General features: G+C 40.7%; 1 protein-coding gene across 7 annotated transcripts in view; it reads left to right on the top strand.

Moving 5' to 3' along the window:
- FREM1 (FRAS1 related extracellular matrix 1) overlaps positions 1 to 12,952 on the top strand; it is a 75,094-nt gene that overhangs the window by 2,696 nt on the left and 59,446 nt on the right. For 5 of the 7 annotated variants that reach the window (XR_012657996.1, XM_075078948.1, XM_075078946.1 and 2 more), the window contains exon 2: positions 10,096 to 10,600. Coding sequence is in view for 6 of the 7 variants with exons in the window: in XM_075078948.1 (XP_074935049.1) it covers positions 10,370 to 10,600 (231 nt within the window). In the remaining variant the exon portion in view is untranslated. Of the gene's footprint in view, positions 1 to 9,708; positions 9,911 to 10,095; positions 10,601 to 12,952 lie in introns of all 7 variants that reach the window. The other 2 variants (XM_075078943.1, XM_075078944.1) reach the window with 2 other exon arrangements.

Raw genomic sequence — 12,952 nt, forward strand, 5'->3', positions numbered from 1 at the left:
ATTTGTGTCTGGGCTAAACCTATTTTCTTTCCCTTGGATAGTTATATAAATAGGAAGGAATTGCTCTTCGGAGGCATATCTTTTGCTCTTGCAATATATTCGTAATCCTGGCAAACAGCTCAAACATGCATCTAAGTTTCACATATCTAAGGTGCAAAAAGATGAACAAGCCAGTGTGTTTGTGGGAATGTGTAAACCATACCATCTACCAGCTGTTAAAATTTAAGCATTCAAAAAAATTCTCCATGTAGTACGTGCAGCAGATTGCAAGTGTTCTTTTGTTTAGCACTGTGAGATGCAGCACTCCCTTCAGGTCTGCAAAGTCTTCTTCAGACTGAGTGCCATTACTCTCAAGGCTCATCAGCTTAAAGCCCAGCCTTCTCCCTCATGCTGAGTTAATGAGCCAACCAATAGCTCTCCATAAATAAATTATTCTAAACCTATCAAAACCATGTGCTGCGCTTCAGGTAGGTTTCTATGCTGTAAAGGGGATTCTGCCAGAGATGGAAGTCCACTGACATTTCATTGCTCTGTTCTTCCATGTAGACCAGGTTTGAGTGTTGTCACATGCAACTTACTGAGTACGAGAGCAGATGTATAACACCATGGAGAGGGGCAATGTGTCATTGGTACTGCATTTCACCATCACTGCCCGACGATTATTTTGCGGAAGTATCAGATGTCACTGTTGGACAGCTGATCACAGGTTCTTTGTCCCTGCCTCCTCATGTTGCTGTTCCTTGTCCAGGAGGCTTTTCCTGCTCCTTTTCTATGGGTTTTGACACCATCACACTTGTGGGTCAGAGGTGCATTCACTTGCTGGTAAAGTTGCTCTGCCATAAGTCAAGCTTATCTAGCACCTCATGCATGAGACCTGACTAGAGCTTGCAAGGATCATGGAAAAGCATGGAGCTCCAGACCTGGAAGCCTTGCGTTGTCATGTCAGATACCAAATCCAATGCTGTAATTTCTGTCTTTACTTGACAAAGTTATGGGTCAAGGTGAAGCTAATTATTTTGCCTTTGTAACACAAGCACAATGGTCACTGACTAATCCTAGGCTGCTTGCTGACTTTCACAAGTTTCCTTCCTATCAATTAGTAGTTACTTGCTAAAATTAAATGTCTTTTCAAAGTCAGTGGTTTTGTGGCATTTTCTCTACCAGTACACTCCCTTTACCCATCCACAGGTTCCATTATTAGGGTAGCTTTCATTTTTATTTTTGAGTCATTCTCTGGGTGGATTATGGGAAACCATTCTGCTACCTACAGGATGTTACAGCCTGCTCTTCTCTTAAGAAGAATAAATCTTATTCCCTCTCTGCAATGCTTATGATTATACATGAAATAAAAAGGATGGTTAATCTAGTCACTTTACTGTTTTCACAAGTTTTCCCCTAGTTTATATCCCTCACTACCCCTAACTGAGAATCTCCAGGGTTCCTGTCTTGTACAGGGAAAGGAGAAGAGAGATCAAATACGCTCCTGGTATTTACAATTGTGTCGTGCTTTTAGGATAGTACCAGTATGACATTAAACTACAAAATGACGACTGTAAAAAATACAGTGTTAACATTTACACTGAGAAGTAGCCTATACCCATTGACTGCCAAAAATCCAAACTTTTGCTGTATTTGAATGGTCAAAATAAATTTTTAAGTGGAAATATTCAAACCTTCTGAAAAATATATTAGTCCTGGAAATGGGGAAGATGTTGGTTCAGTCTGTGTTTCTCCTAGGCTGGCTTGACTTTCCCTGCAAACAGCTATCCCATATAGCTTTGTACTCCCAAAGGGAAGATGGGAAATCAGTGAGTACTGAGACCCAGGAGGATGAGGGTCATGTACAGGATAGTAAACTATGGATAGCATCAGTGGAAGAACCTCACTGGAAGCTGGAGTGTTTTATGGACTTCCTCAGTGACCTGTCAAAAAGATATAGTTATTTCTTTTCCAGAGTAATTTCTGCACTGCACTCTGTTCCAATTCAGAGTTCATGTCTTGTGGAGAATGGGTAGTCAGAGGGTGGCAGCTCCTATTTGTATAATGATCTTAAAAACGCATAAAGGGCAACTAAGAGAAATAAGAAAATCACTTAATCTTCTCAACTCCTGTTATGCAGTACAATTTTCTGGGCTTAAAAGAGCAGAGTATAAAGAAGTTTTCATTGTCTTTTGAGCAGAAAATATTTACCTGTTTGGAAAATACGGTTTTGTTATTAGTCTCTTATCTTTATTAAAACAAAAGCCAAGAGTTGATTTTATTTGTTTTGCAGTTGTATTCAGTAGAATAAGCATCTGCTAACAGTGCGATCTGGATCTCTATCTCAAATTTTAAAGTACTTCTAACAATATAAGTAGATCTATTTACACTTAAAAGGGAACAATGCATTGTCTTCAAGATGGCCTTTAAGGGGCAACCACAACCAATATGTCCTTTTTGTTAGTGTGACCTCCTCTGCCTTTTTAAAAGTATATTGTGTAATATTTGAGGACCAAGCTGTTAAGAATCCTTGTTCCTGATTGACTGAAATTCTTCCTCTCAGTATTTCTGTCTCCCTTTATTTTGTTGTCCGTCACTGTCTGAGACCCTCCACCTGCCCCCCTATGGCTTAGCTCTGTTTAATGGAAAGAGTGGAGCACTGCTTCTTAGACAGACACCCCTCTGGCCTTACAACTTCTGGTTGATGCAGAAGGAGGGTCTCATAAGGAGTGGAAATTAAAAGGGTTCAGCAAGGGCTACAGAGGAACCCTATGGAAAAGAATAATTCGGTTTTCAGTCCTGCATTAAGCTATAATACTTGGCATTACAGTGCAGTAATCTTAATGGTGTTATATCCAGATTTTTCTCCTCCACCACTAGTCTGCCTTTGTGTAATGTCAAATATGCTTTTAGTCTTACATTGGGCTGTCAGCATAGGGGATACCTCTACACTCCATTTCCATTTTCTGATACCCTAAACTTGGATGAGTCATAATTTAGCATATGATAGTGGCAATATTATGCTGAGAATGAACATTGAAGTCAGATATAATCTGTAAACTGAAACTGTATTAGGTCTTAATCTGACAATCACTGTTAAAATATCTATAATGTGAAAGAGCATAGAACGAAGAAAAAGAGGGTTGTTTTTTTTTTTCCCAATTTACTGTATTCTGCTTTAATTAAACAAAGAAACAAAGGAAAAAAGAAATGTTAATAACCTGGATATATCTGATGTGCTTCACATCCTCCAGCTGTTTCCCTGATGAATAAAGTTCTATTCATTGACCATGCCATGAAACACTTCTTGTTTCCTTACTTTGCTAAGAAGTGTACACAATTTGTCAAAAAGCTCACAGGACTTCCATTCACAGACCAAAACAGAGAAAGGAAAAAAGAAGGAATCTGTAATCTACCATTCCTTAACTCAGGAAATACCTTGCTGATTATTTGAGTTTCTATGTGACCTATAATCCTTGTTTGTAGTGCATGGAACAAAAACATTAAATAGCAAACAGTCCAAGGGACACGTGTTAATTGCACATTCTGAAGTGACAACCTGCTAATTTAAGAGCTCAGGATCCTTTCATTGCCCTGGGCTAAGTTTTAATTGCTGTAATAATGTTCATCGTATTTCCTAGGAATCTTGGAAGGCTGCCATGTGACTTCCTTAATCCCATCCTCTAAAAAAAAAAGAATCCTATGTTCTTTCTGTGTCTTGTAAACTTTTTCTGGTGTTCATTAAAACAAATCAGTTCAACTCCCACCCCACAACAATGATCCTCCATAATCCCCTTCAAGCATTGCAAAAGAGCTCAATTTTGGATCCAGTTGTTCAGTGAGATCTCCCAGGCAACCAGAGATCTTGTCACACACAGAGAAACTCGAATCCCACTGAAGACTTTGAGTGTCATTGAGACTTGGCTCAAGGTCACTGGTAATTACATATTTTTTAGTCAGGTTTTAGGTGTTACAACTGACAGTTACTGCTGCTCTTTCTGATCTTATTTTCAATTGTTTTGCACTGGAAGAGCACTATCTAAATAACTGAGATTAGTCTTTATTTATATCACATTAGCCCTCCTCAGACTCAAACTCAGGAATCTGTATCTTTATAACTTCTACATGAAGAAGTGCTGGAAACTTTCCACCAATGTATTAATATTTGCATTCTTTGAAGTAAATTTCATTCATGCAGGGGTTGTAATAACAAAAAAAATTTTTCAAAAATTATCTAAAATAGCAGATCTACTTGATATGGATCTAGAGATACACAACTGAGAGTTTCTATATGTATCTCTGGATGGGTCCTGCATAGATACATGTTTTCTCCAGAGTCTGCTGTTGGAAGGACAGCTAGCTTTCAGTAATTCATGGATGCTTTTAGGGATTTAACACAGTTCTCCAAATTTCTGAAGCCAATGAAAGCTTGACAGATTGGGAAGTTTTGTCAGATATTTTGTGACAATGATAACTATACAGCAACCTTCTAGTTCTTTTTTTTGCAGTGTTTCACTTTTTTTTTTCTTTTTTAGAATCTTGAAAACCAGTTGTATTTGCTGAGAATGCTGATGTTTGTAATTAGCCATTGCATCATTTCTCACACGTGCACCAGCAGTCCTTAGGGAGAACCAGTTCTTCTGGCATTTGGAGGAAATTTTTAACAAACCACATCTGAAGTTCTCAGTAACCCTCCCCTGCATTGTCCCCAGTCTGTTTGTCCTTCTGCTAACTCTACAAAGTCACATCCACTGCCTCTTCAGAGGTGTCTTCTCCCTCTGCTCATCTGCAGAGCGGGGCAGGGGTCTGCCAGTATAGAGTAGCTCCTCAGAGTTCCCCTTGCTGAGTGTCCCTTGCACAATGCCTTGGACACATGTTTGGGACTCCTTTTCCCAGTCTTCCAAATTCCAGGGTCAGCTTGGCCAGTCTACCTCTAATTATGGGAAAGGAGGTCTCTTTCTTTGTCACCACATTTTTTTATACCAGAATGATTTTATATTGGATATCATGGGAATTACTGGACAGTTTGCGGGGTACAATGGCAGTGTTTTGCAAAAAAACACCAAGTAATTAATTAACCTGGATCCTGGTGTTATCATGAAAAGCAGGTTTGTTCACCCAGTGTGCAAAATGCCGAACTACACACAAAGCGGAGGTATTTTATTTAAGTCATTTTTGTGCAAAGTTTGGTGCTAGGTGGTAACCCACAAAGCTAGCACACCGCACTGAGAAACTACAAGGTATTTATACAGTTTAATGTGTCAGTCACAGCTAATATTCACATGCCTCAGCTAATAATGGGTTAATTTCTTTCTCGCTTTGATGTAACAGTACAGCTCACTTTTAATTTACCACGCATGCTCATAGATTAAGGGGCTTACTAGGGGGAGGGGCAGTTCCTGGCCTACAGGCCTGATTTTTAGTATTATCACAAGGATAGGTCCCCTACTGGTCACTTTGTTTTACTTCTTATTTACATCCCAATTAATTGTTCTCTTTGACTATACACTTTATCACCCCATTCTCAGCAGCTTCTGAGGTGGGATTAGTCTCTCAGCTCTCCTCAAAGATAGTCATAAAACAAGTGCTTCTCTGCCTCTCATTGTCTGTCCCTGGCGCTCAACTTCTCTTTTGCCAGGCTCCCATAGTTCATTGTTATGGCTTTAGCAGACAGTTCCAAAATTTCCATTTTCTTAGGGATATCACTGGGATCATAGAAATATAGAGTCATTAAGGTTGGAAAAGACCTCTAGGATCATCAAGCCCAACCATCAACCCAACGCCACCATGTGTCCTAAGCCATGCCCTGAAGTACCATGTCTACACATCTTTTAAATACCTCCATGGATGGTGACTCCACCACCTCTTTGGGCAGCCTGTTTCAATGCCTAACTGCTCCTTCAGTGAAGAATTTTTCCTAATATCCAACCTAAACCTTCCCTGATGCAACTTGAGGCCATTTCTTCTTGTCCTATGGCTGTCACTGTGGATCAGTGTAAGTACTGCGTAGCACTCACATGATTTTGTTGAAGCAATGGCCTTCTTCACACAGAGGGGAGCATGCTAATCTGATAGCATTCACTCCAAAACCTTCTCATTTTATTGTCATTATGTGCTGAAAGGATCTCTTGTAATTTCTTTTTGCTGTCATTGGTTAAGTGGTTGAGAAAGTGAAGTTATACTTCTCAAGATCTTCACTTGTCCACTTAAGGAGACAGCCCTGCAGCTGACAAGTCAGGGCTAATTGCTGGAACATACAGGGCAAAAATGTATAGTGATACAGGAGCAGTGCTTGCAAGCAAAAGCAGTCAAAGCAAGACGGTAATACTCAGTGGCAACAAAATTGGCCACAAGCGGACAACACAGTGTGTCTCACACAACCACAATGAAATTGGCCAAAACGCTCCTTACTCCTCTTGGAGCCTTTCTGCTCTTAGTGTTTGATGCAGGGTAAGAAAAGGCAGCAAAGAAACCATGATCTGTGCCTGAGGTTTACACCTGCACCCATGTTGGTGATACAGTTAGAACTGTTATGACTAAAACTTGTTGCTTTGGGGGAGTCAGAAAGGCTTCCAGACAAGAAGCTCCTAAACAAATATACGACAACAACATTTGACCTTAGAAGAAGCAGATGTACAGAACCATAAAGATACGGAACTGCAAAGCAAAACACTAAACCAGAACAGACCATCCCTCAAAGACAGTACATACATGATCTCAGACCTGAGTTTGCACAAAAGCAAAAGTTAAGGAGCGGACACAGTGAGGAAGAGTATATCCTTCATCCAGAGACCCCTGACAACCACCCAGAGACACTGACAGGCATGCACAAAGGACATTTGTATATGAAAAAGAGTTAATAGAAAATTGATGAATATATTTGTAGAGCTTGTATAAATTATGGAACTAACCCTGTGCGTCCAGCGCTGCAAAAAAGAATACCTGCTTAACCGTCATTCAGACCATTGAGTCCTGATTTCAGCTTTTCACAGCATCAGTTGGGTTTATGGGGCAGGCACCAGAAACAGATAAATCTGGGCTTCCTCAGAGTTGAGGTGCAGGCATCTCTGCATGAGAGAGTCTGGCAGTGCCTGCTGGAGAGAGACAGCTGCCTTTCCCTTCTCGTAAGCACACATACAAGGTGTGAGAAAAACACGCTTCCCGACCACTGCCATTTCTGAACAGGTGATTAGGCTGTCTCTGAACTATAATGTGTTTTTGTGGTAGCTATCCAGGTGGGAGTGGAGAAAGTCAAAATTGTCCATGCTTTAATTTTATCATTTCTCATAAGGTACCTAGTGCCCTGTGACTAAAGGCATTTTGCACTATCAATCAATGCCCCAGTATAGTATTATGGAGCACAAAGTTACTGGCATTGTCAGGAGCTGTAAACCATGGGGTCTATGCTTCAGAGTCATTGACTGCCTCTTAGGTCCTAGTCAGAGTCTAAAATTACTAATTATTTTCTTATCTGAACCCCTCTATGGCTTAAGAAACTGGCTTTTCTCTGAAATTAGCTGAGACTTACTCATGCATTGCTTCTTCATCAGGGGCTGGAGTCAAAGGATTTAAAATCCATTGCAGTCCCTGGGCCAGGAGCTTCCTGCTGGCCAAGGATCCCGCATGCCTGAAGTCAGAGGAGACGTTAGGCAAAGCATCTTCTTGAGACATATGCCAAAGAAGTTATTTCACTTCCCTCAGCCCTATCTTCACTTTGTTCAATGCAAGAAGTAGGAAGAGGGCACAGCAATAGAGGAGGTATTGTTGTGGTTTAGCCGGCAACTAGCCCCACACAGTCGCTCGCTCACTCCCCCACCGGTAGCTGGGGGAGAGAATCAGAAGGGTAACGCTCGTGGGTTGAGATAAGAACAGTTTAATAATTAAAAGAAAAAAACCCAACAACAACAAAAATGCAATGGAAAGGAAAACAATGAGAGGTGCAAAACCCGGCGGAGGGGAGAGATGAACCACCGAAACAAACCGCACACGACACAACAGCTCACTACCCGCTGACTCGACGCCGCACCTCCCCGAGCAGCAACTGCCCCCCCTTAATATACTGGTCATGGTGTCACATGGCATGGAATGAACATGCCATTGGCCAGTCGGGGTCAGCTGCCCCGGCCATGGCCGCACCCCTCCCAGCCCCCCCCGCCACGCGGCAGAGTGCAGGAAGCTGGAAAGGTCCCTGACCACTACAGTGAAGAGAATTAACCCTTCTTAGCCAAAACCAGCACAGGTATTCACTCAGAGCATCTGTCCATGCTTTGCAGTTGGTGTTTTAAGGAAACACAGATTATATTTGATAAATGCTAGCAATCCATGCACTACATGATAAGTGCCATTCAGATATTCAGGTTAAAAGCGTGTGCTTGCTGCAAACCATACTTTCTCATTTGGAGGCTGAAGTGTAATCTATTCTCCTGCCGCTCTTTCAAAGTTGTCCTTTAAAGGATTGCAGACTATTTCAAATCTGTGAATTTTAGGAAGTAGAAGTGCTGTCTCAGATGCATTTATTTCAATGAAGTGCTATGCATACCCATCCCACAAAGAAAAAAACCGAAAAATTCGCAAGTACTTTGGGAACATTTACATATCTGGATTTTAGTAAAAGCTGTCTGTGTAAGTAAACTTTCTTTAAATGAATTGAGATCTTGTTTTTGTTTCTGGAACATGTTAAAAAGCTTTCAACTATGAATTTCACTCCCTTTCATCTGGCTAGAATGGTACATTTTCTTTCAGATTTTTTTTGACTGATCTGGCTGTATAATTGTAGACCAAAATGGAAAGTTTTTCAGATAAAAAGCTAGAAAACCAGAGTTAAGATTTGCGGCCCAGACTACATAGTCAACATACATCTAAGTTTAACTGTATGTTAGTCCCAATGTCTTCCATCTAGAATCTGAGTTGAAGTGAGCGGATCTGTCTTGTGTTACTTTAGAAAGTGAATAATTTTAAAGAAGTTTTTAACTGCTGATCGTATTTCATTGAAATGTAAAACTGGGCAGATATGTGCATACAATTGTAGGCTGTTCAGGAGGTAATCCTGTGCTGGAAACAGTAGAGAGAGCACTTATCTGAAAACAATAATGAAGAAAATGAAGAAGTACATGGATCTGTTTTTTTATTCGTTTTCAGGAAAGCTCACTGTTGGTGGTGGGGTTGTGGTTAAATTAGACTGCACAAATAAGTAGTCAGGGCACTAAAAATTTACAAAAAACTGAAGGAATGTTGATGTTTTACTAGCTTGAAATTCTTATGATCTTATCAATTTTAATTAAATCAATACCATTGCCTATTCTTTGGGCCATAGATTCTGTTACTTTGGAGGGTTATAGAAACTAGGGTCTTGTAAGGATTTCAATAGTGCTTGTTCAATGTCAGAATAACTATGCTTTTCCTATGAGTTTATAAACATGAAAGATGAAGTCTGGGGGCATGAAGAGACTGTGTAATTTTTTTCCCCATCTTATCTTTTTTTCCTTATTTCCACTGAATTTGCCTCAGAATGATTACTCTTCTTTTGTGAAAAAGAAAAAAATCAGCTTTGTCATGCCATATCATATGTTTCTATGCTGACGTCCTGACATAATCACTCACTATAGCAGGAGGAGTAGAGAGGCACCAGCAAGGTGTTTTCAACTAAAGGTTGAATTTATTCCCCCACATTCAATGACAAAGCAAAAACAGATTTAACAAAAGGCCATTCTCTGTTTTTCTCACTTTCAGGTATGTTTAATCTGGATGAATGTAGATTCCTGCACTTTCAAATTACTTTAACGCTCATGCCCTCTTAATATTTACTCAGTCCAGCAGTAAAAAAGGCCAATAACAAAGGATTCCTACACAGCAAGTGTTTGTATGTGTGTACAGATCAAAGGTGCCTGAATTTCATATTGAGAGCTGATCTGTTGAGGGAGAAGTCTTACTGGTATGCAGCTAATTTTCTAAACCGGTGTGCACTTAATAATATTCAAAGGTAAATTTAAGCTGCTGGTTGAAATGAACTGCAGATGTAAGAAATGGTGGAAGTTTTTTGTCTGGTTATTTTTTATCCCCCAATAGTTGCTCAATGTCTTACATAAATTTTCTTTCTTTTTTCTTTTTTTTTTTCAGGATTAACAATCTTTACAAGAACTCTGAGAACACATGCATCATTTTGTCAGGCTTGACCAATGAATTTTATAAAAACCCAAGGATACTTCGAAAAGCCCCTTCCCAAATTTCAATCAAGGGGTGGATCTTAACAGAAAACATGTTGTACATCGTTACTTGTGACTAATATTTTGGTCCTTCATTTTATGGTGAAACTCTGCTGGAGGACGAAAAGAAGACTTCTTTTGTTCAGCACATTTTCGCTGCTGCAAAAGAGTTGGCATCCCCTCATAATATGAAGCCCTTTGAGAAAAGCTGGTGGTTTCTACTGCTGCCTGTTGTACTAAGAGTTGTAGGTTCCTCCTTTATTAGTGTCAACCCTGGGGTGAAAGTGATGAAGGGACAATCTGTCTTCCTGTCAGAAGATGACCTCAAATTTTCCATCCCCAGAGAGAAGGATGTCTGCAAAGTAGAAGTTGTGATTAATGAGCCAATAACACAAAGGGTTGGGAAACTAACTCCACAGGTATTTGGGCTCCATTGTGCTGCTCTGTGTCCACATGTGTGCAGGTGTGGGAGAAACAAGGAAGAGCTTCTTCATTGTATTTTTGAGGGGGAATAGTGACTAAAAGGCATGAAACTGAATGGCTTGTGAGATTTAGCCTTTTGCTAAAAGTAGCCAGCTGACAGAGAACTGCATGCCTGAAATCCAAAAGCTGAGCTCAGTAGTACAAGTGCATAAAAGGGAGTTCCATCAGAGTCCCCTTTCCCAACTGGAGAATGGGTATTTCAAAACTTTCAGTTAGGAACCATCCTCCCGTCTCGCAGCTGCTTGTTTTTCTACCATGAGGGTAACCAGTGCCCCTCGGGTAATGCATAGCCCACTACAGTATTATTATTTTAGTCATGCAGCCACTACTTAGGGAGTAATTAAGACAAAAATCACTACATACAATAAGCACATTGTGTACACCATTGTTTGCTCTGCTCTGCAACAGTTAAATTGTTAGCAGATGGCAAATACATTTAAAGAATGTTTTTGGTTTAAATTTCAAGCTTGTAGGAATAAAGAAAAGTATTTTAAATATCACCATTCTGCTACTCATTTGCCTCAGAAATCTCCCCACCTGAGTCACAGCAGAAAGGAGTCAGAAGTAATTGACATGAAGATGTAATGGTAGAGATAGAAGATTAATATTTTTTAAATGAACCGTAACAAAACAGGTTTTTGCCTATTTCCAAAAAGTTTTAATTGTACCACACAGCATACAATTCTGCTTGTTTGTATGTGTGTATTGTTTTAAATAATACTCTAAGGTTTCTGGTGGTCTCTGTGGAGGTGGATGCAGAAGCACCAGTCTCAGTAGATTTTTCAAAGCTTCTGGTTTGGTCATCAGCATTGTTTTTGCAGACCAGTGACAAGTACTTCAGCTGAACCAGCACTCAGAAGGAGCAGAGGCATGGAAAACAGGAGGCAATGAGCAGGGCAATGTGTCATCTTCTGTAGAGGCTGCTTCCAAGATGTGCAGTGCCTCTGCTGAGGCTTCCCCAGGGCTTGCTCTGTCAGCACTGGGGCTCTGGACATAGTCCCCCCTCTCCACTTTCCCAGTCTAGTTTGTCCTGTGAGGAGAACGAGATACTTAACATGTCTCATTGCTGGCAAACCTCTTCTGTAGGCAAGTTGGCTGGCTGGCTGAGTGACTCTGCTTTTGACTTCTGCCTCAGCCTCTACATGCAGTAGGACACATGTATTTTGAAAAAGGCACTTTGTCCTCTGTAACCTGTCATGTTTCAAGCACAAGGTCAGAGGCAGTTTTCTAGACACCCCAGGAGATGTGTAATCACCATACCTTATTTTCCAAAATACCTAGGGTCCTTGGCTTTCCCCAGTCCCAGCTCCACCTCAATTAATTGTCTGTCCTTTCACACCCTGATGTGAGCCCAGGCAGGGGAGCATGGCTTTTTGGAGGCTGCAGGCACATCTCATCTGGAGGGGTGTGCTCTGCTGGGCAGGTGGCCCTGTGGTATCAGGATGGAGAGGGGCTGGTGGTGCCCAAGATACCTGAGTGCCATCCCTTAGGAAAGATGCCTTCTCCTCCTTTCTGCAGCTCTGGGCAGGTGGGAGCACCAGAGACACAGCACCACGCTGGGTCCCCCAGGGAGACTGCCAGTGAGATAGGCAGTCTGGTTATCCCAAGTCATATTTCCTTACTGGGAAAGAACAAGACAGCATTTGTAAGTTGAGGGCTTCTGTTTTAAATTACAAAATCCTGAGCCAGACACTAAAAAGTGCTGCCTGAGCTTTCACCATTCCTGAAAAAAGTGCCAGAGTCTGGCCCTCCCAGTGCCACTCATGCTCTTTCTACCAGGACATCCTGCAGCCAGAAAATGTCTCTGCTCTGGTCTGTTTTACTGCCATTAAAATGAGTAATGTCATAGGAATGTATGACAATTTAATTACACATTGTTATTGAAAAGCAGTTGAAGTAGAAAAAAACAAAGCTCGACAGTAATTAGGAAAAGATTTAGAACTCCTTTGTCTTACCCAGTGAATTTATGGACAATTAGAGTTGTCTGTTCATATAAAAGGAAAACATATTTGGAAACATAAAACAGATGTTTCTTTTTGGAAAGCAGATTGTGTCTTATACATATATAAAATGACTGTCAGTCAGTGGTAACAGACCTTTGTGGAAAGGTCCTTCATTTTCCATTCCCTTGTTATCAATTAAGAGTTGGAACTAATGATGTCTTAGAAAGGAATAAATTAATTCTTTGATATGATAAACCATCTTCTCTGCTGTAGGCAGTCCCCGCTGATATGAACAGGGATGCATCATCTGAGCAGTATCTTATTGTCAGGTGCGCACCAGACCTA

The sequence above is a fragment of the Phalacrocorax aristotelis genome, chromosome Z (genome assembly GCF_949628215.1).
Source record: "Phalacrocorax aristotelis chromosome Z, bGulAri2.1, whole genome shotgun sequence".
Lineage (NCBI taxonomy): Eukaryota > Metazoa > Chordata > Aves > Suliformes > Phalacrocoracidae > Phalacrocorax > Phalacrocorax aristotelis.